Here is a 24,764-nt window from a genome sequence, read left to right on the forward strand (position 1 = left end):
CCTGGCAGCAGCAGGCACATTTATGCTTATTTATGTCTTGGCACCTGTGACGGAGCCAATGAATTCACTTCTGCCATAATTTTTTTAGAAATTATTGTTAGAAAGATTGGGGCTAGTTGTCACAAAGGCAATATCTCAGTAAGATTGTGAAACAAAAGCTCAGTTGCATATATTTTTGTGAATTCTATCCTCCAGACAAGCACATTTTTATAACAGCTTTTGAGTAAAGAAGTTGTTGAATAAAGTAAATAAATAAATAGGCTAATAAAACCACACTGTAATACATTCAGTCAACTACATAATTACATTCATTTAAAGGCTGAACTGTGTTTTTAAGACAATAAACAGCATCTTTTTTTTTCCTGTGCAATAACGGAGTATATGTTCAACAGCTTAGCTAAGACGTTAAAGTCGGCATGAAACAAAGTTGTCAGTCTTTTCTTACCTATTGTGCCATATATCTGAGTGAAACGGCTTCTCAAACAAGAAAAAATGAGAATGGGCAACGGATTTCGATCTAAAGTATCCAGATGGAAATTTGTTGCCATTCTCAATGGGAAAGTTCCCAAGCAACATCACTCAGCAACATTGCTCAAAAAGTTGCCCCGTGTATTATCACACTTAGAGTGAAGACCATTTTAAAAATCTAAAGAAACTGTTTCCACTAGAAAGAACCTTTTGTGCAATGGAAAGGTCCCAGTGATGGTAAAGGTTCTTCATGGAACCATAGATACTAATAAAAAAAACTTTAAGAGTGTAGTCCCTGAATTAACAGACATGCCTCAATTTAAATAGTGAAACTGTTGTTTCTTTACTGTCACTTTACTGTGTCATAATATTTGTATCTGCTGTTGATTGTCTGAGAAAATAAAGTACTGATAGTGACAGGCCTCAAAACAGGCCATATTTCCAATATCATTTCATCATTGTGTGAGTTTCACCTGTACAGATCTCCTTTATATCAGTGATGACCAAAATCTGTCACATAAAACAGAAAAGACAGTTATCCAGTGCAGCAGATGATCTCAATGACACTGAAATAAAGGCCATGAACCAAAAATTTAAGATATAACATATCATTTAATGAAACAGAAATTAGTTGAATCTACTAAAAAAAAATAGTCTTTAGTTCTGAGATGTTGCTAAGCATGCCTGATTCATTACAATGTGACTGGTGAAAGTGTTGCTGTGTTTTCCTCTATAAACTGACACAAATCACTTTCTTCTGCATTGTTGTCAGACTATGATGTAAATGTTGGACTGGATGTGATTCCAGTGAGGATGTGCTCTTGTTAAGAGTTCTGACCATATAAGGAACATGTTACCTGATCTTTCTTCACACTGACCTCTCCTCTTCTCAGAACAAGTGAGAGCTGTTCTGGGTCTATTATGATAAGTCAACAGACATTAAAGTAAATGGTACATGCTAAAAGGAAATTTAAGGAAAATGTTCTATATAGATATATAGAAAGTTTTTGTGATGGTGCTTGTTGCTATTTAGTGTTGTAGAAGAAAATAAATCAAAAGGGCCTTTTAACCAGGGACCATAAGCCCCGTTGTATCAGACATATTTCATTTACACAGCTTCCAAACAGCTGTTTTAGGAATGATGTCAACGCCAAAGAAGAGTTTTAGCAGTGTTTCAGTTTTGAAATGTCAGAGTTTGTGAATATAGTCAAGGAATATGGTAATAGTAAAAAAAGAAAAAGAAAAAACAGTCATACATTATACATGATCATTTAATTGAAAGCACAGGCTTCAGTTTATTGACCATTGCACACACATGAACAGATGAGAATATTTACACAGATGTAAACAGTCAGTACCTGCAAAACAGAGTTAGAGCTGCACATAGTGTGACTAACACACAGCTACGTACCAGAACAAACAGCACATTTACCATCATTAAAGCCCATTCAACTTGCTTCTGCTACTTTAGACTAGCTGGGATGCACAGTTCTGTCCACTCTTAAACTGAAGATCTCATTGTTTGGATGAGAAACTAATGCATCTGTACCATTTATTAACACTCCAACTTCATAGATTCACATATAAGTTCATTTGCTGTCTGAATGGAACGAGCTTTATTCTCCAGTACTACAAATATAAACATTTAAGAAATCCTGCTGCTGCTTACAGATACTGAACACTTTTTTTTTCTTGACATCATTTTTTTCCCCAAAAGAAGAATTAACCAGGATGTCTGGATTTCTTATTCAAAGGACAAAAAGCAGTGACATGATCTGTATTGGAGTTCATTTGCTCATCTTATGATGCTCTGACAAACAATATAAAGTTGTAATAGGCATTTCTCAGATATCTCTTTTAATGCAAATTAAAAATTAAAAGTGCAAATCTGCTAATAATGCTTAACTCTACCGCATCTATTCAAACATACACACACACACACACACACACTGTTATTACAATACTGTGGCCTCTCATTACATGATCCTGCACAGCAGGAGATATCTGTGCAGTGCCACTGTCATGACCAGCCGTCATCCTCTCGTTCCAGAACGTGTACAACTTTCCAGCACACAGACATTGTTGGCAGGGCGGTGCCTTATCAACACTTCCTGCTCCACAGTTAATGATGCCACCCTGGCCCTCATCCAAACAACGGCGGTTTCTACACAGTCCACTAACTGCCAGAAAACAAAAGAGAAATTACAAACACAAAGACTGAATTTTACAAAAGATCTGTTCCTTCATTTTCTGATCATGTTGGGTCATGCCTTCCTGCATCATCATAGCAGCATCCCAGTTTACATACTTCTACTGCACTCCTGATGTATATACTTCACTGATGATGGGAAAGTACATTATGAAGTATGTAGTAAAACAGTACAACAGTTTTTGGACACCATGAAATTTGCGTTAATACCACAGACCCCCTAATGTACCCTTTGCTTTTGCATTCAAGTATTCAATTCATAACCTAAAAATTAATTATTTTCAGTTTATATACCCCTTTGCAGAATTTAAGTATATCCATCAGATTTAAGTATATCTATCACTGTTGATCTATGAGGCAACAAACAATATGACGAATCAAGGGCATGTAAACTTCTGAACAGAATTAGTGTATAATTTAAGTGGAATACACTTAAACATAAGTTTTGCAGCTCCTTATCTGTCAGATTAAACAACAACAACAAAAAAGCTAAACATCTTATTAATTCTGCAAGATGTAAGAAGTTAGTTTTTGCACTAATTCTAATCCTCACTCACATACTATTTGGGATGATGGAAAGTATGCAAATTGGGATGCAGGTCTAAATGTAAAGATCTTACTATAATACCATTAACGCAGATTGATTTCACTGCGATCATAACTGCATACAAATCCAAACATGTTTTCAGATGCCTGTCAATTGGTCACGTTGTCAAGCCTGAAATTATTAGACAAAACTTGATGCCTCGTACATTTTTTCTTTCTATAGGTGTGAACATTAAAACTTCTTTTATCCATTCAGCCCTTTTAAAATGAATCTAAAATCCGAAGAGCTACAGAATTACTCTAATTTCAACCGATGTAAAAGTCACAACAGTGCCGGTGCGACGCTCTACACTGATCAAGATATATAAAGCAGTTTCTATTTGTTAGAAAACATAAACACACAAAAACAACTTTGGGAAGAAACTTGGAGCGTTATGCTTCTCCACATAACAAGTCATGCAAAAATTAGGGAAAAAAGAAAAAGGCTTAAATCCCTCTGCCATTTCCTTTTTTTTTTTTTTTTTTTTTTTTTTTCTCCCTTAAACTGATCGCCCAAGTTCTTAATGCATTATGCTAGACGGCCCAACTACAAACGTTATGGGCAATATTTTTGTATTATTATTATATTTTGGGTAATACCAATGTATTATATGTCAAAATATTCTTAGGTAAACATGACATTTGTTCATTAAACATTTTTAACTACATAAAAAAGAAGGAAAAATAATATCTTAAAGCTATATGCAATTAGTTGCCTTAGAAAAATGTTACAACAACATCAAAAAAAAAAAGAAAAAAAAAGAAAAGAAATTGCACTACATGAATGGCTCTCTATCTTCTGACTGGGCGGAACAATAACACGAACAACAAGGCGTAAAAAACCTCCATAGATTCACAGTCAAAGGTCACAATATAAGATCCAAACATGTCTCCACAGCCAATCATAAGTTACTCTGAGTGAATGGTGTCCGCCCGCACAAACAAAACCGTATGAAAATACAAGGCCTCCCTCTAGTGGACAACAAAGAGTGTCATTTTGCTCTAAGGGGGAAAACTACATTCAACAGGCACTTGATTGTAACTGCACAGCAAACGCAGAGCCACCGGTCAGCACGCCTCTGTCAGACTGTCACAACAAGAGAAGGCAGTAAAAAGCTTCAGACCCACGGGAATGTGCCACGGACTCTTTTCACATCTCCTAAACAAGCGCTCACACGTCAAGAGAGGACACAAATAAGCATGCAGGCCAGGTCACGGCAATTTTACGCCTTGCTATACAGACAATAAAAGTATGCTTATTCTGTTGTCATGATAACCTTAGAGAAACCAAAGCATGCTTCCAATCCGTGATGTAAGATGCTAAGTGGTCTGGTTAGCGGAAGAGTCACTGAAAACAAAAAAGAAAAAGAAAAAAAACATAATGGTTTGCAGAAGAGAAGTGGATAAATAATTTACATTTCTGTGATGATGTAAAAGAAAGAGGGACGAATGAGGTAGAGACATCAAACCAGCCACTTCAGAGACAGGAGAGGTGCTGAGAGAGATCGCTCCGGATGAGAGATGATAGAGAGAAGAGAGACTCGTTCGGTCACCGATTGCCCCGTTCAACTCATCGTTTCGTACTTGTGCCGGTGGCGGGAGTCAAGAGGCAGCGGGGGCTCCGAATCATCCATGGGCAGGACCAATCGGGTGCCTCGGATCACCAGCTCATGGTCGCCGAATGCCAGCTCTCGATCCAGAGCCTCGTCAGAGTTCATGGCCACTCCTCCGACGGTCGTACCGCTCGTGTGAGCACCTGTAGCATCTGTGCTCACGGTGATGTCACCGTACGTCAGATTGATGTCACCGTCATTCAGGATCAGGTCAGAGTCGTCGTCTTTCAGCTGCCCCTCATTCTTAAAGAAAACACAATGGTAGATGAAAATAGAAAAACTTTACTTTAAATTGTAATAATAGTCACAATACTGTTACTGCATTTTTGATCAAATAAATGCAGCCTTGGTGAGCTTAACAGACTTCTTTAAAAAAAAAAAAATAATAAAAATCTTACTGACCTATAAACCTTTGAACAAACCTTACATAAAGGTTATTTAATCATATATCTTGTTTATTACCTTATAATCTTTTATATGTAATGTAATATCTCTGATAAAAATTTTTCATAACTTTCAGGTCAGCCAAATAAAACAATTTGCACCAGGAATTAAAACCATGGCAGACCAATAAAATATGGTTCATAAAGAGTGGACTCTTGAATGAGGATCATTATCACCAGTTACAAATATCCAGGCAGCTCAGAGCTCAGGAGAGTAGTTAAAAGGCACAATATGTAGGCGTCGCCAATCAGTGACATCATACCCGCGTTACCTTCTTTTTCCAGTTTTATTTTGCAGAAACCATGGAAACACCAAAGACGCTTTAATATATTACATGTTTTATTAGACAAGCGAACAACTGTTTGGTTACATTTACAGACAGAAAACTAATTATTGTTATATAGCTCAACACGTTTAGTCTTATTGTTTAAATCTAGTTCTTGTTTTTCCGCGAATACCATGCTTTTACCATGCCCCAGAAAAAAAACGCACTATTTTGTCAAGTAGCTAACATAGCATAATCAGATGCAGCTTTATTTTTAGTAACAGTAGGCCTAATACAGTATTTTCTCCATCATACAATACTTTTGTATTTAACTGCATGCCATTTATCAGCACAAGCCATCCAGCATTTATTAATATGATATTCTAAAATCAATCTAGCTTACTGCAGTGTGCAACAAGTGTCTCACAGCGTTCCCTTGGCAGCAACACACTCAAATGTATCTAATATGATAAACAGCGGTGTTACCTCATACGCTCGACCGGAAGAGGAAGCGGTGACTGTGGCATAATAAAAGTTCCGCTGCTGTCAAGCCGTATGTTGCGTTCGTCTTTCATTATCAATAGCTCCAGCGGCCTCGTTCAGCTCCCACAGCACTCGGCCCCGCTCTGCTTCATACTACAGTAACGTTAGTAATCTCATCCATGAACATGATTCCTGCCCGAGTCCTGTCCCGATTCTTTTCCACCGGCTGTGAGGTGAAAACGACATCTCCCAAGATTCCGTGCTCAAACTCGCCGTCATCCAGCTACGTCTTTGTTTGGAATAGGAGACCTCTAGCGGCGAAAATTCTACATACTGTGCCTTTAATTAGTGAGGTTGAATAGTAGAGTTATTTTCTATTTTTTATTTAACAATTTTTGTTTTGTATGGAAGTTATACAAAGGAAAAGCATTTGTGTGATGAATTCAAAGAGGCTTTTAGTATTTTTTCTGTATATTATTTTGTATTTGGTTGCATTTTGAGAATTTGCAGCACATTTCTGTATTTGGTTGTATGGTGAGCATTTGCAGCACATGTGTTGTCAAACTGATGAAGATGTTTTCTTAATTTTCTGGTGTTTTTTCAATTTGCATGGGTTTTCTTCAGTTGCACCACATTAAGCTCTCTCAGCCAACATAATAATGATTATTTTTATAATAATAATAATATAATAATAATCCTAATAACAGAGCAATAGCAAAAGTTTTCAAGTCTATGTTGACTGTATCAATCCAAATTCACTGTCTGTTCACACCTCATTGGATAAATCAGCTCTAAGAGGGGGTCATTTGTGTCAGCTGTTCCAGGCTATTAAATGGCAATTAAGAGTGATTTTGAGGGGTCCGTCTCTTAAACACGGATTCAGTCTGTTGCCATGTCTGTTTATGTCTGTAGTACACAGACACAAACAACAAGTTTCTTCAGTGTTATCTCCCAAATCAAGACCTATTCTAGCTAAAAAGAAGAGGAAGAACCAGAGCTACATATAATTATGATTCCACAGCATGCAGGTAAAGTACAAACCTCATACGCCTGTGGGCTGGTGAGGCAGCGTGCCAGAGGGCCACAGCAGGTAGGAAGTGTGGCAGTGAGTGGTGGTCCACTATGAGTCAAAATGGGCTTCAGATAACTACAAGTCAACAGGGTTAAGGAAGGCTTTTCGAATAAAAACATTAACAATCACATATCAGACACTTTTATCCAAAGCAACTCACTGTAAACAGGACCATGATTGCACTAAACCAATCTCAGTCCTGCATCCACCCATAGTAAACAAATTACTTACAATCCGAGAGATAGGACTTAACCAGTTTAGTGCAGTATAAGAAACACCAAAGACAGTCTCTGGTGTTATACTGGTTATTAAAAAAGAAAAATCTACAGTGTCGCTGAGATCAAGAAGGATCAAATTAGAAAGACAGCTAGGGTCTGAAGCAATTAACAAGTGACCTTAACTAACGCTGTTTCAGTGCTATGGATTTTACGGAAGCCAGACTGAAAGGGCTCAAAGAGATTGTTTACAGTAAGATGAGAGTGTAATTGAGAAGCAACAATTTGCTCTAAGATTTTTACAAGGAAGTGAAGATTGGAAATGGGATGGAAATTGTTAAGTTATCTTTGATACAGGGGTTACAGCGGTCATTTTAAACATTGCTGTGCTGAACTCATCACACAACATAAGCATCAGATGCATTATTTTACCGTTTACACTAGGGATGCACTGATACCATTTTTTAAGGACCGAGTACGAGTACTGATACTTTTTTCTAGTACTCGCCGATACCGATACCTATACATTTATTAATTTCTCTCTTTTTTTTTTTTTTTTTTTTTTTTGATGTTGCAGTTTTCCAAGCACAACATAGTGAGACTAATGAATGCAGGACAGCTTCTTTATTATTACTCTAATGAAAAAAGTAATAATTTTGATGTGCTTGTCACAAACTTAAAGAACAAAAATTTCAGCGTCCAATAACCTTCAGAGGGCGTAATTACCAATATATATAATTGTTGTTATATAAAAAGAAATTTACAAACAATACAACAAATACTATAGAGATACAAATTAAATAAACTTGTTTTTCAAATACAGTAGGTTTATTTACCATGTATACATTTATTTAACATATTTTGTTGTTTTATTAACATTAAAGACAAATATAGGCTACGGTCCCTTTAAGACCGAATCCATGGATACTGACACACATCCTGTTTTCACCCAAATGTTTACGTCCACTTAAGCCATAACATTCAGCGCGATTCCGCCTATCCCGCCTTCACTAATCGATAACGAATTGTGATTGAAAGCATGCAGTTCGCAATGTGTGAGTTGTCATCATTAATTTTTAAGTATTTCCACACCTCTGAGGCTGACATTGTTTCTGCTGCTGCTGTCGGTGTCTCTGTGCATGGGAAATTCTGTCAGTTACGTCACGTGAGGTATCGGTCTTTGGTATCGGGGGTATTTTTACGAGTACAAGTACATGAGCTTGGTATCGGCCCGATACCAAAACTGGTATTGGTATCGGTGCATCCCTAGTTTACACATTCATGCATGTGCTGTATTCAAAATTTGTTCACTTGTTCATTCAGTACACAGCGAATGCCACATGTGTGTGTAAATGGAGAAAAAAGCATGAAAGAATGAAAAACTGAAATCCAAATCTGACCATTATGACTGAAAATAATTTCCAAAAATCATCAATATGTTTCAAACCTCATATGGAATTGGTTTGGATTTTTTTTTTTTTTTTTTTTTGCTTTTCAGACTATAAACCAACTAAATGGATTAAAGTTTAAAGTCTAACCTATTTAACCTCAATAAGACTTTTGGTTTTGGCATGTGATTCTTCAATGAGCTGTAACAGCAATTTGAAATGCTGCTGGCACAACACCGGTGCTCAGGGAGTCATTTATTATACTCAAAAACAACAGGACACAAGGAAGCAAAACATGATTGAAACAGACAAGTTGGTATAGGATCAACTATAGAAGTGGCAGCTTTCATTTGTGAAACCTCATTACCAAGAGAATGAAGGTCCAGTGCGGAGAAATTTGAGAGAAACTGTGTATTTTATGTTCTTTATGCAGGTTATAAATGAGAACTAAACAGCAAAGGATACTTGTGATCAAAGTTATACCAGATCCTGAAGGGCCAGGCGCTCTCATGTTTGGTGCTCCTACACTCCACTCCATCAGGGCCGATCTGCAGATGGACACGGAGGAAAACCATCAATAAACAGCTCTGCTCTGATATAAAACTGTACGTCTTTCTACAGCAGACCAAAAACACTTACAGTGTTCTCCTGATCTGCGTCCACTCCAACACTGTCAAACACAAAACAGTATTACAGCAAAAGTAATAAAACACTTACAGAACAAAAAAGATGAGGTTATTTATAACTGACCGGATTTTCTGGCAGGACAGCATCTGAGTTGTGCCTCCACCGCAGATCCAAACGGTGAAGAAAACCACCAGCAGCGTGGTGGAGAACATCATCTGCCGTGCATATGTGGCCGTGTCTCTGATTGACAGGGCGAAAGTCATGGCGCCACGAAGACCTGGTGAACAGTGGGGCAAGAAAATACCAAGAATTGGTTCACACAGGCCAATTTTTCAAATCTGATGTGTAGGACTGACTATCATTTTGAAAGTTATGAAATCAGATTCATTTGTTTAGTGAACTCAATACCCAGTTAATCTACATCAGTATCAGTATAGAAGATGTAAGAGAGTCAGTGTGCCTTTGCTCACGTCCTCATCACACAACGTAAGCGTCAGATGAATTACTGTTTACACATTCGTGCATATGCTGTATCCAAAATTTGTTTACTTGTTCGTTCAGTACACAGTGAATGCCACATGTGAGTGTAAATGGGAAAAATGCATGAAAGAATGAAAAACTGAAATCCAATCTGACCATTATGACTGAAAATATGTCAATAAGTTTCAAACCTCATATGGAATTGGTTTCTTTTTTCTTTTTTTTTTGCTGTTCAGAATATAAAAAAATAAATGGATTTGAAAAAACAAACAAACAAACAAGAATTTAAAGTCTCAAATATTTAACCTCAACGAGACTTTTGGTTTTGGCATGTTATTCTTCCTTGGCTAACCACAGAAATCAGCTGCAGATGCAAATCTGTACACAAACCTGCAAACATCATCATGTGCTGGAAGTTGGGGCTGATCTTGTTTTTACGGCCCAAGTTCAACAGGAAGGAGAGGGGGTAGATGTTCGCCGCTCTGCCCAGAAACACAGCCAGCTGGGTGGAGAGGTGTCAAGGAGTGGCTATAAAAATAAAAAAAATGGAGCTAATGCTGCACTGACAGCATCTACACCCTAATAAAAATCATGACATTTTGCCCTTCCTCAGTCTTTCTGAAGGGCCTGATAATGAAAAGGTGGTTCTGGGCCATTGATTTCTGGGAAACACAATGAGCTGTAACACCCTGGACTTATGACTCAACAACAACAGCCAGCCACTTCCTTGATAACATTAAGCAAAGTACTGCCATCCAACATGAGCACACATGCCTTTTTAATAATAGTGATCCATCAGATTTTCCACTTGTTTTGCGTTTTGACTATCATATCACTGCTCATTTATTCCTTAGGCACAAAGCTGAAGTGTTAGGATACGAATGCAAACACTATGAAGATCGGGTTGAAGACGTGGTTCTGGAAGGTAAACAATGTCAAGCCCATGTAGGAAAATATGAAGTTCTCAGCTAGGAAATTCAGTAGCTCGAATAACTGAAAGAAAGCACAATGAAATGAAGTCATAGTGAGATGTTATATTATATACATTTCATTTTTCATAGACCAGTTCAGCAGAGCTGTCTCAGCAAATTCTGGAGTAAAAGCATTACTAAGGTAAAAAGAAAAGATTTGTGGCTACCGTTTAGCTACATTGTAAAAACAGCTACATAATTGTATGTATTTGTTAATTTATTCATTTTCTGCTAATTTTGTACTAATATTTATATTGTAATAACTTTGAACCCTGTTGTACTGTATTTGTTTAAAGTCTAAATGCCATTATTATCTATTAATGGCATTATTTTGCTTAAGAAAAATCAATGCAGGACAAGCATCTATTTGATAAATATCAGCTATGTTTTAATGTGCAATGGCATAATCATGTCACATGTAACAGAGTAATCAATGTCCCAGTGTTTACTAGATCAAGGCCCTTACTAGTGCCCAAATTTGTTATCAAGATATACAGTACCGTGAAAAAGTTGTGGGTCAGTAATACTTTTATTCAGCAAGGACACATTAAATTGATCAAAATTGATGATAATAATAAATGTTTCTTTAGCACCAAATCTGCATATTGTAATGATTTCTGAAGGATCATGTGACAAGATCAAGACTGGAGTAATGGTGCTGAAAATTCAGCTTTGCCATCACAGGAATAAATGACATTATAATTACAATTATTAAAATAGAAAACATTAGTTTAAAACTGTAATAATATTTCACAACAGTACATTTTTTTTACTGTATTTTGAAATAAATGCAGCCTTGGTGAGCATAAGAGACTTCTTTAAAAAACATTTTTTAAAAACCCCAAACTTTTGAATGTTAGTGTACATCATACACACTAGAGAGTGGACTGAGAGACAGCCTAAAATAAAAGTGACTTAATCTTACTTGTTTCGTCCTGTCCTGAGATTCAGGAGACAGGTTGTTAAAGGTGTAATGAGCCTGTGTCATTCCACAGAACAGAACCGCCACCACACCTGAGGAACATAACAGAATGAGCAGGAACAGACAAATATACAAGTATCCAATATGTTTCTAGGTAGTTTCTAGAAGATTCCATGGGGAACGTAAGCTTACCTGTAAATCCACATGCCTCGGCGAGTAGGAATGTGCTCCAGGACATAAGGAAGAACAGTGCCGTCTCCAGCAATGGCAAGTCCCTAAGCTTAGTGAACTTAGTAACGTGGAAGGGAGTCAATGAAAGTAACTTTGAGATGAATAAACCACTAAATACATTATTTTACATTAATAATCACATGAAGAGAAGAAGAATGAGATCAATACATGACGCAGATGAGATTCAAACCCATCTCTTTATCATAAGCACCATGGTTCATACCAAAAAAGAAAAAGTGACATACAAAACTCAACCAGTAAAGGATATCAAGGCAGTTACGACTCCAGTTGCCACTCCAAGAGCAAAAGAACCACTGAAGACCCCCAGGAAGATGCCAAAGGACTTCAGCATGGCCATGGCTTCAAACGTGTGAGTGTTGTCTCCCTCAGGCTGATATGCTACAATTGACCTGGAAAAAGAACACAGATACGTTCAAGTAATTCTAATATTCCTGCATAAATCTAAAGATAAAGATCCATTTGCTATTGAAAAATCATATTAGCATTATGAGCAGGGCTGGAAAAGTGTGCTAAAGTTTTGGCAACATCTGAACTCAATGGTATCAGATAAGCATCCTCATCAGAGATATTCAATTTATTTCCCAATCTCTGTACAGTTTTCTTCAAGAGGTCATTTAATACATTTTCTATCATCTATTTTGTTCCCTGAGGTACATACATAATGTCAAAAATCTTTCTGTGTAATTTTAGTATTTCAACCTATCTCTGATCCTTAGAATGAGAAATGTGAAATGAATATTTTTGTTTACGAAGACACAGGCTAGTCTTCTGTTGTGCTCAATGTAGTTTTTAACTGAATCATAACCAAATCATTAAATAATTGCTGCTGAAACATGCCAATAAAAGGTTACAACCGGTCTGAAATGATTGGGAACCTTACTGAGAATAAAGTTAATATACGCTTAGCAGCAGGTGATACGCACCATCTGGAAAAGTACTAGTTTGTTTCCATATTTTTCTCTTATAGCTGTGGAAGAGTGGTTTTGAGGCTTATTCTATATACACGCTTTTCTTTGGATTAGGGTAGAAGTTAGAGTAGCAGTTACATTAAGCTATTTTAATTCATTGGAACAAGGAAGGTTTGAATCCTCATTAAATGACTTTTAAAATGTATCCGATGTCCAAAAGACATACTTACATGCTACATTTTTAGTACAGGGGATAGGTAGGAAAAAAAGAAAACTTTCTAGAGCAACACAGCATCACTTCAAACTAAGAAGCAAAGGGCTATCATCAAATCAGCAAATACCCACAGCTCTGCCTCATCTACACACCATCCATAACTGATGGACTTCATAAATTCCTCTACAGGCGGTTAAAATCAAAGTAAAGATGAATTCTACTTCCTTGAGGGTTGAGTTCATTACAGGTGCTGGTGTGAAGCATATCTGTGGGTCATTCACTCTGCATGTTCTGGTAACGACCAGCCAATGCACACACTAAAAATGCACTCGGCAGGCTCAAAGCTCTACATGTGTGGCACACCCATTGAGGGGCGTTCTCAGTGTCTGGTTCCCGCCCTCTGCATAAGCCACACCTCCAGGGCTGTGACGCCCCGCCCCACTTTGCCTCCCGTAATAAAGCAGCATGCTGGAGCAGATGAAAGGTCCAGCAGAGGAAAAATCGGATGTTAAATAAAAAGTGTTAATTATTCGTTCTGCATTGAGTTTATAAAAACCCAAAACAGTTATATCTAAAAGTTATTCATAATATTAATGAATAAACGAACAAAAGCAGTTTGTTTATACATAGCGGTGTATAATCATAGGAAGTAGAGGACTTACGAGGACAGTACGACAGCGACGGCATCATTCAGGACACTTTCTCCAAACAGCAGAGCGTACAGGTCAGAATCCACGTGCAGCTCATTGAAGATGGCCAGAACTGTTACTACAAAACAAAACACAAATCAATGCCAAATCAATCTTTCACTAAGCCTAAACAGCCTACTGACCAATCCTGCTTTAGCAACTGTTGCTGTCATCAGACATGCTTTTTCTCTATTTTAATGCAATCTCTTTTGAAGGTCTTGAGTGTATGGATAGTAAATTGTTATTATAAAATAATAACAGGTTAGTTCACCCAAAAATGAAAATAATGTCATTTATTACTCACCCTCATGCCGTTCCACACCTGTAAGACCTTCGTTAATCTTCGGAACACAAATTAAGATATTTTTGTTGAAATCCGATGGCGCACCAAAAATATTCTCGTCACTTTATAATATTAATATTGAACCACTGTACTCACATGAACTGATTTAAATATGTTTTTAGTACATTAATGGATCTTGAGAGAGGAAATGTCATTGCTGGCTATGCAGGCCTCACTGAGCCATCGGATTTCAACAAAAATATCTTAATTTGTGTTCCGAAGATTAACGAAGGTCTTACGGGTGTGGAACGACATGAGGGTGAGTAATAAATGACATTATTTTCATTTTTTGGTGAACTAACCCTTTAACTACTCAGCCTCATGTCGTTCCAAACCTGTAAGACTTTCGTTCTTATTCGGAACACAAATGAAGATCTTTTTGATGAAATCTGAGAGCTTTCTGTCCCTCTATAGACTGCCTTCACATCTGAAACTTTGACGCTTAAAAAAGTTCATAAAGACATCATAAAAATAGTCCATATTAATCGAGCGGTTTAGTCCAAATTTTCTGAAAAGACTGGATTGCTTTATATGATGAACAGATTGAATTTAGGCTTTACAAATTTTTTGAACCGTCAAAGTGGTAGTTGCCTAGCTGTCTATGGAGGGACAGAAAGATTTCATCTCAGATCTCTCTCAGATTGCATCAAAAATATTAATTTCATTTGTGTTGTGAAGATGAACGAAAGTCTTACGGGTTTGGAACGACATGATTAAGAAATTAATGACAGAATTTTCATTTTTAGGTGAACTAACCCTTTAATGTAAGAATATCATCTATTCAATTTAGGAGCACATTTTACTGAAAATTGCACTTTTAATAGCATTCTCACATGAATTCCTTTGGGACGTTCTGTACAGTTTGTATTAGTGAGCAACAGTAACCAAGGCGGGCCGAGCTTTGAAAAGGGTCAATTTCTGAGATCAAATTACTTTTATATGTAACTTAATTATAATAATTTCATAACAAAAAATAGCATAGTGCAGGTGAATTCTGCTACAGCAAGGCTTATTTTCTAATCCTGCTTGCAAAAAAACAATAACCCATCTCTAATTTTTGATTAATACAAATCAGAACACCCATGACTGCATTTAGGCACTGTTACAGAGACTTGTAATACCTGGGTCAGTGGCTGAGACAATGGCACCAAAGAAAAGGCAATCAGTGAAGAAGAAGTCACCACCCAGATGGCCAATTTGCTTCATCAGCGTCACGCAACCATACATTAACAACCTGAAAAACAAAACCGCACACCTCTGAACACTGGTTCTCACCCTCATCACTGAAGCAATCACACAAAAAAGTACTGAAAAAAGACTGACCCAATGATAAAACAAGACACCACGGTTCCCACAAATGCATAGACAAGAATGGAGCCCAAGTTCCTGAAGAAATGTCTCTGAAAAACAGACATGAATAATGGCCTTTGATTTGTCTACGCTGAACACTACATCATCTTGTGCACATAACATCTGTCTGTATTAATAAATAAAAAAATAAAAAAAATAAAAAAAACGCCCTTACTCGTTTTAAACTGTATCCAGCATGAAAAATGATGGGGGGCAAGAGAATATTGAAGAAGACCTCTGGGTCAAAGGTCACCTGAAATAGAATTAGAAAGATACAGATATAGGCATTTCATTCATCAATGATAAAATTAGATTTTTTTTATTACAATATCGTTCAAAGTTTGAGGCCAGTAAGATTTTTTTTAATGTTTTTGAAAGACGTCTCTTACGTTCACCAAGGCTGCCTTTATTTGATCAAAAATACAGTAAAACAGTAATATTGTGAAACATTATTACAATTTAAAAGAACTGTTTATGTAAATATATATTTTAAAATGTAATTTATTCCTGTGATGGCAAAGCTGAATTTTCAGCATCATTACTCCAGTCTTCAGTGTCACATGATCCTTCAGAAATCATTCTAATATGATGATTTGATGCTCAAGAAACATTTCTGATTATTATCAATTATTATTGTCAATATTATTTTTATTATTGAAAAGAGTTGTGCTGCTTAATATTCTTGTGAAAATCGCAATACATTCATTTTTGGATGAATAGAAAGCATTTATTTAAAATAGAAATCTTTTGTAAAATTATAAATGTATTTACTATCACTTTTGATCATTTTATTGTGTCCTTGCTGAATAAAAAAATCTTATTGACCTCAAACCATTAGTGTAAATACTTTAAGCATCATTTTTAAATGTTATATTAAAAAATTTTTTTAAAAAAAACAACAACAGCCATTTCCTCTTATTAGTGGTTTGACTGAAACCAAGGGTTTATTAATTCAATATAATGTGACTTTCTATGCGCATAAAATTCAAAAATGTAATGTAACTATCATATATTCCAACAACTAAATTATGCAATTCTTAATATTTTAACTGATATAGAAGCAGTTGTTTCATGCATCTGTCATCTGAGAGACATGTTCTAACAGAGACCAACCAACCACAGATTACGTCTGTCAGGAACTGAATTAGTATATGTGAGAAAATTAAATTATTGGTACAAAGTTAAATCAGGAATTTGCCTGAAGCGCCTGGGCAAACACAAATAAGTTCAGCAAAACAGACAGGCAATCCATCTAAAAATACAGAAGCAAGTATGAGTAATATTCAAATAAATTCCCCAGAGCATTTGTGGTTGAAGTCAAGCTTTCGATTCAAATTCATCTGAATCTATGTTGTAGGTCAAACGGCTCCTGTATGATTGTTGTGATGTGATATTTTACCTTGCGGAGCATCTCGTTGTCCTGAATGTCATTGACTTCATTGGCACCGATCTCTCCTTTCAGTGTGTACTCATAAAACTTACCACTGACATTCATCAGCAGTGTGGCAGGACTGGCATTGACATTACAGCTCAATGTAACATTGTTCATGTTGCTGGGCACATGAATAGCATAACGCAGGACGACACCAACAAGCAACCCTGATGAGAGACAGAAACATTGCATTTTATTAAAGATGCAGTCCGTAACTTTTGGCGCTCTAGCAGTTAATAAACAGAACTGCATGACTCTTGCGGAAGAACACTGTAGCCGAAGCTACTTCTCTATAACTATGTTTCCATCCAAAGATGCACCTCAGACCGTGCAGATGAAACACAATAAACGCTGTCATGTTATCTTGCATTCAAATGCCTGGTATATGTGAACACAGTTTATGCGCATGTTTTCGTGTCGCATAAAAATATATCCTACTCATTTGAGTGCATAAGTTTTTTATGCGCATCTTGGCGTTTCCATCCAGCATTTTTTTTTTTTATGCGATATCCCAAAATACGCATAAAAATAGGTGGATGGAAACATAGCTTATGACGAGTCACGCGGGTACTATGCTACTCCGCAATGTGGTACGACCCGAACCAGTCTAAAATAGTCTGAACATAAACACTTATTATAGGTGTACCATAGTGATTCAGGATAAGACAAAAACATGGTTCGGAAAATGGATTCATGATGTACTCGCTCATTTTTTTGTACATTTTAAACACAAAAAAGTTACAAACAGCAGCTTTAAAATTATTCCGTTTTTCATGGCTCTATGGCAAATATTAAAACCTACCTAGACTTTTTCCAGCAACACCGATGACAGGCAAAAATGCTGTCTGTGGACAACTGATTTTTTAGATTTTTTGAAGCTCATCTGTTTGTGTACGAGAGCTAATTTTGCTAACTTATACTAAAAGTAAAACTATTAAAAACACTTTAACTGAAATAAAACTAAAATCAAATAAAATAGAAATATTTATAAGATATTTTAAGATATAAAATAAAATACTATTCAATATTAAAAACCTTTAATTGAAAATGCAAACTGATATAAGCTTTAGTTGAAGCATCTGGAAATAAAAACTAAAACTGAAGTAAAAATAAAATCAAACCTAAATTGTAAAAAAAAAAAATGCACAATATAAAAATAAAATCAAATTCAAAATATTAATAAAAATGATAATAGTATATATATATATATATATATATATATATATATATATATATATATATATATATAACCTAAAATAACACTTGTTTACCTCAGCCTCTGAATAACCCAACTGAGATGTGCTTCACAGGCAAGAGGATTTCCAATCTCCTTAAAATTATACAAGTGTTTTCTTAACATGAAGCCCTAATCATTTTACAGATGACCAGAACTTTAATTTTTAAAAGCTTCTATTTTGTGACAAGCTTTAAATTGGCTGCATTGGTTTTTAAACCTCCCAGCATTTGCAAGGGAACGCAGATTAACTCCTGCTGGACAGCTACACCTTACAGGCCCTGTGCTAAAACTCCCACACTGCCCTTTGAACAGTCATGATCATGCATGGCGTACTTAATTTAACAGATCCTATGCTGTTGTAGACTTTATCGCAGGAGAAATGCTGCCGACTACACAGATCAAAGAGGCAAATGATCTGCTATCACGCCTATTCTCACCATATATCATAGCCAGTCCAGTCTCGTGCAGAAACCTGAACCGGCGGTGTTTGAACAACCATATGGTCAAGATTGTCAGGGTGAGGAGCAGGATAAAGATCAGCAGGTCGGCACTGTCTTGTCTGTGGCTTTCCTCAGCTTTCTTCTCTGTCACGATGTTCTCCATCGCACTGTCTTCAGCTCTGCTCAGGCACAAGCAGAGGGAGCTCGCCAAAACAAACAGAGGCAGTCTTCTCCAAACACTCACCGCGGCGTTCATTTCACATGTGGAGCCCATGTTGGCATTTCTTTTAGGTGGAAAGATATAAGATGAATGCACTATAACCTAAGGCAGGAGCATTAGCAAATACAATCATGTAGATTGTTCCTGATTCCCAGTGACGTCCCGCCCACTGCATGTGACGTCACGTGAAAACCCAACAATGTGTTCGTGCAGTTCAAATTGGGAAAACGCTGCGCATAAGGGTCGTTTCCTTTTATTCTGCATCGTCATTGTCGAAAAATATATATAACTATACATATTTCAAATGGTTTAGAATTGCAAATTATAATATAAACGCTACATTCATGATGAAAAATTCCTGCAATGACAAGTTCAGCCCACGCACTCCAACTTTTTTGTATAAAACCCTCATATCTCATTCCACATTTTTCTAAGCGGTCAGAAACAGGGGGACTGGGGGAGGACAGTCATACATTTGTCACAGCCAAATTTATATTCGAACCGCACACCCTCAGCTACTGTTTTGCTCATTACTAGTTTATTGTGTGTACAACAGTGTAGTGACAGTGCAGTAAATAAATACATTTAAATATGTTTACCTAATGTGTTTAAACCAGTAGTTTTATATTATATTGAGAAACAAATGTTGATTTTAAGTAGATAACATGTGATTAGAATACTTTGAAGACAACAATTTGTTATTCGTTCATGTAACGAATATTTTTAGTTAAGTACTACATTCATAAATGTACAAAAAAAGATAATACATTCTGTAGAATTCAAATATGAAGATTCTTGGTCAGCTTTGGATTTTTATTCAATTTATTTTTATTTTTTTATTGTAGAGACTTGTATTGAGTTAAAATTCATCTGTGTTAATACTTAATTGTACATAGTTAATATTCTGTAATTTTCCCCCGTTCTCCTACATTCGCTGCGTATGTCTCTTTAAATGCAAGTTTAAAGTGGCAGTGAGCAACCGGAAGTGCGATTAGTGCGGCGGTGATGACGCAGTGCTCATTGAGGAGTGCTTCACGCGCCTAGCTAGTGGCTCGATCGGTTGTGCTCGAGTGAAAATGGCTTCGTCCTTTTGGAAAGGTGTTGTCGGTATAGGCCTTTTCGCCTTGGCACACGCAGCTTTTTCAGCGGCACAGCGTAAGTATTGTTCATCCAGAAACTAGAGTTAATCGGACAGACGTGTTGTTCAGTAAACTGAAGCTGATTGTGGTCCGGCGGTGAGTGCGGCCTCTCTGCAGAGCTCAGTGTGCATGACAGCTTCAGCAGGACTCAAACTCTAGTGAGCTGCCTATGTAGACAGCATTTCGAGTGTTTGCGAACACGTATATTATGTCCAAAAATGCTGTCTTGGTAGGCAGCTCACTAGGTTTTGAGACACAACCTTTATAACAGCGCTACACACGGGAAGAAGTTCTTTTCTATTATAAATCACTGATCATGTCAGTCTGACTGAGACTTATGAAAGATCAGTGTGTGCGGTGCGTGTTGAGTTTTATCTGGGCGTTTGTATAACGCAGTATGATTGGTATTTTAGAGGTAATTTTCTTTGCTCTGTAAACTTACGTTATTCAAACTTTCCTTAAAGACAATGTGTTTATTTGCCTTCAGTAAGGAACTAAATGACGATTAAATGAAAAATAGCTTGGAAACAGCGGTGGTTTCCTTTCCAAATAATGCAATTTCACCTGGTATTTCTGCCGTAGTGATGCCTGAATCCTTAGTTTGACTCGGATCTTTTCATTGAAAAGAATCGTTCACGATTCGCATTCAGCGTTTCACATGTTCAACTGAATCGATCCTGCAGCTTTCGGCACATTGAACTGAGAACCGTCTCTTTCCAGCATGTCCGACTCGTAATGAGCCGAGAACCGACGAATGAACTTTTATTAAAAAAATAATAAAAACCTTATTAAACCTGTTAAAATAACAAAGAGGTATTATCATTGTTAAACAATAAATCTGATATGCGTACATTGAAAGCTGTATGTGTGTATGTAAATGTGTGTATGTGCATATGTGTGTGTATATATATACACATCTTATATATATATATATATATATATATATATATATATATATATATATATATATATATATACATACATTTTATATATATATATACATACATTTTATATATATATACATACACACATTTTATATATATATATATATATATATATATATATACATACACACATTTTATATATATATACATACACACATTTTATATATATATATATATATATATATATATATATATATATATATATATATATATATATATACATACACACATTTTATATTTATATATATATATATATATAAATATATATATATATATAAAAAATGTGTGTGTATAGAGTAGAGATGCACCGATATATCGGCCAGTAATCGGTCAATATATCCTGTAAATCAAAAGAGGGCAGGAAAATGAACTTAATTTGTGCTTTTTGTAAAGAAAATGCTAAGAAACCAGTTTGATGTTCAATATTAATAGTAATTATATTAATTAATAACATTCAGAGAGTTAAGAAATATTAATTTAATCTTCAGAATTTAGTTAGTGTTAATATTAATTTGATTAATGTGTGTGTTTATAACTGAAACCAGTTATAACTGAAACAAGTTGATGAAATGGAGAGAATAAAGTTTTTATTTGCATTTCTTTCAAAATATAATGTTTAATTATTAATTATAATTAATTTAAAAGAAGGTATAAAAGGCAGAAGCCCCAAACTATTGGTATCGTTATCGGTAGATATCACTCTGAATAATCGGCTATCGTTATGTATGTGTATTTTTATTTATATATATATATATATATATGTATATATGTATATATATGTCTGTTATGATTGATCTACCGCTTACAGTGCGTTTTGGAAATGGCCATTACCATATCTGATTTTCAGCTCTGGAGGGTTCCTCAGCGCTTAATACACAGTAGAATACAAACTAAATTAATACAAACAGTAACAGTGGCGTTGGTTTTAGCGTATGAAGTCCTGCACAAGTCTTCATCCTTTGGAAGTGCATGCAAAGTAGATTCATAACACTGAAAACAGCGTCTTCTCGACATGTCGACAATACAACACATTGCTTCTTAGCAACAACTACAGTGTTTTAGGCTGGTCAAAGTACTAATAAGTAGATGACGTTCGCAGGGAGCCAATGAAGACCATAAGCTGGCTTTATGCAAATTTGTTATAAACCTACATAGATCTGTTACGGAAGTGAGACTGGGATTATTGGCGACTCATTTCGGCAGTTCAGAATCTATCCTTTCTTTTAGGAGACATTAACTTTATTGTGCACTTTGATTTTTAAAATTTTGCAGATCTGTTACAATAACAAACATATATTACACACTGCATGAAAGGTAATATTCGAAAAAGCATAATAAGGGCACTTTAATGTCACATGGATGTCATGTGATGATTTAATTATGGGTTTTTTTTACCAATTCAAAACTGTTCGAAAGAACTGATTTGTGGAAACAACTTGGGCTTCCCATGACTATATGCAAACAGTTACCCCTAGTGACATCTTTTTGCATATACTATCACTTGCAAAAAAAGCTTTGCATTATATGCCAAGCATATAGAATTATACACTTGAACAAATGTGTCCTTTGCAAAGAAAACAAATCCAGTTGTGAACTTAAAAATAAGAACAAAAAGGATAGCAATATTGTACTATTTCCGAGCGATATTTGCTAATACAGTGCTGTGTTGTTGTAAAATCATTTATACCCCATTTGTTTGAAGGGAGTAGTTTGATGCCTCTCATACATCCTAAAAAAAGTTGTTGTTTTTTTTATAGACCGATCCTACATGCGACTGACAGAAAAAGAGAACGAAACATTACCTATAGATGTAAGTTGCAATCAAATACCAGACACTGATTTTATTGAATCACATGCATTTGTTTTCCTCAATACAGCTTCTCTTGTGTTGTGTTTTCAGATAGTGTTACAGACTTTGTTATCATTTGTGATCACGTGTTATGGCATAGTACACATCTCAGGCGAGTTCAAAGACATGGATGCTTCTTCAGAGCTCAAAAACAAGTAAGCATATGCAATATTTCCCTGAGACCATAAAGTAATACCTGGCTATATCAGAAATAGTCTCGCATCGAGCTCACTTATGTCTCTATTGTTTGCTCTAACAGGACATTTGACACATTGAGAAATCACCCGTCGTTCTACCTGTTCAATCACCGAGGCAGAGTACTTTTCCGCGCTCCAGAGCAGGAGCCCTCCACTCCAAGTCCCCAGGCCTTGCCCTCCAATCCCCTGAGGTTACGCAAGCTGGAAAATTTTCATTGAGACTGGCCTTCTGTGGGCTGCCTTGCCCGGTTTCATTTTGTGTTTCTTTCTTAAATTTATTTGTTAGCTCCTCGGTTGGAAGGGAAAATAAGCATATTTTCCCATCTTTATGTATATGTGAATATGCTGTACAAACACGCATCTCTTGTGGTTACTATTTTGTCAATGGACTGTGCCAACTCCTTTTCCAGCTGATATGTTTGTAAATACTTGTTATTGCTTGGGAGTCTTAAGTCTGTAGGTTACAGCTGTAGCTCTTCGCACAGGGCACGAATCCTACCATGTACAATGTTGGTTTGCCATGTTTTTTGGCTAAACTAACCCCAACTGCAACAGGTTCTTCCCTGTACCCTTCTGAATTGAGGTCAATATTGTGGACCATAAATTGTATTTGTGTTCAGAAGCAGTAGCTCTGATTTGAGCTTATTCAAATAATACTGAAAATGATTAAAACTATTAAAACATGTCAGAGCAGGGCCACAATAGATCATGTAGTATAATAGCAATTCTAACAATACTGTGAACTCTCAGTGGGAATGAATGGTACTTTTTTTTTGAGGGGGGTGGGGGGAGGGCAATGTTTTCTGATTTATTTCATGTTGAGACACAACTCCTTATTTTTACCTTAATAAATTCTAAAATTTTATTGATGAATTTGTAACTTGGATTAAACCACTTATTTTTGCCCCTTCATTTTATAAGTCTTGTTTATCCTGAATGTGTATAAAATTAAAAGAGATATTATTAGAGCATGTTCATTTTACACAATAGCTATTGTTATGCAATGTCAAGACCTGCTAACCGGCCAAAAAGTTTTTATGTCATGCTATAATGAATTTTATGCTTGGATCTGGAGCATTCAAGGACATATATGGGTGTGGTAAATGATCAACCTGGTTACCCATTGTTTTCCATGCAAGTAAAGAATGGGCAGTTGAAATGGTCCAGTTTAAGCCTGTAATTATACTAATCCTTCACTAAGCCCCTTTTTTTGCTAGAGGAGACTTGCTAAGTACCAGCAATGGCAACCCTCTTATCCCAACGCTGTTTAGTCTCTTCTGGTATTAATAGCTTATGTGACATTGATTTAAACACTGGTAGAGATCATACTACCTTTGTAAGATAATACCTGTGTGTTATCGGTACAACGTTAGAGTAGATGTACTGCTGTTTTACTTTTGACATCGTAAATCAAACACTTAAGGTACGTTCACACCAAGGACGATAAAGATATCTAGATTTTTATAATTAGAACTATAAGTCCACACCACAACGATAACAATAACGTCACACAGAAACGATACGGTAAGAATCACTTTCAGAAGGATTTTTCCCAGCTGACGAACGATAAAAACATTGACAGCCAATCAGAATCCATCCTGCTTTAAAGAGCTCGAGCATTTAAAGCGGCAGATGACAAAACTGAAATAAACACAATTACATCGTGTGTTGGTGTGGACACTATAATAGGTATCGTTATTTTTATTTATTTTTTTATCATTTCTGGTGTGAACGGGCCTTTAGACAGAAAATCTTAGCTAGGCTGACATTTTAAGCTGTTATCTACAATTGGTCAAAGGTTTGAACAT

General features: G+C 36.1%; 2 protein-coding genes across 2 annotated transcripts; one reads left to right on the top strand and one right to left on the bottom strand.

Annotated features, from left to right (window-relative positions):
• Window positions 1-1,735: 1,735 nt before the first annotated feature.
• On the bottom strand, window positions 1,736-19,005 carry slc9a6a (solute carrier family 9 member A6a). The gene is made up of 16 exons (XM_051860049.1): window positions 18,605-19,005; window positions 16,898-17,097; window positions 15,674-15,751; window positions 15,472-15,548; window positions 15,270-15,382; window positions 13,779-13,884; window positions 12,242-12,383; window positions 11,935-12,040; window positions 11,746-11,834; window positions 10,729-10,842; window positions 10,240-10,351; window positions 9,493-9,646; window positions 9,382-9,412; window positions 9,208-9,290; window positions 7,109-7,214; window positions 1,736-5,118 (listed from the first exon to the last, which is right to left on the bottom strand). Exons 1-16 carry the CDS (start codon window positions 18,879-18,881, stop codon window positions 4,828-4,830), a joined length of 2,079 nt encoding a protein of 692 aa, XP_051716009.1. The 5' UTR covers window positions 18,882-19,005; the 3' UTR covers window positions 1,736-4,827.
• Window positions 19,006-19,803: 798 nt separating this feature from the next.
• mmgt1 (membrane magnesium transporter 1) lies at window positions 19,804-23,868 on the top strand. The gene is made up of 4 exons (XM_051860537.1): window positions 19,804-19,982; window positions 22,668-22,720; window positions 22,811-22,914; window positions 23,019-23,868. The coding sequence occupies exons 1-4, from the start codon at window positions 19,904-19,906 to the stop codon at window positions 23,173-23,175; spliced, it is 393 nt and encodes a 130-aa protein (XP_051716497.1). The 5' UTR covers window positions 19,804-19,903; the 3' UTR covers window positions 23,176-23,868.
• Window positions 23,869-24,764: the final 896 nt, after the last annotated feature.

This window comes from Ctenopharyngodon idella, chromosome 14 (assembly GCF_019924925.1).
Source record: "Ctenopharyngodon idella isolate HZGC_01 chromosome 14, HZGC01, whole genome shotgun sequence".
Classification (NCBI taxonomy): Eukaryota; Metazoa; Chordata; class Actinopteri; order Cypriniformes; family Xenocyprididae; genus Ctenopharyngodon; species Ctenopharyngodon idella.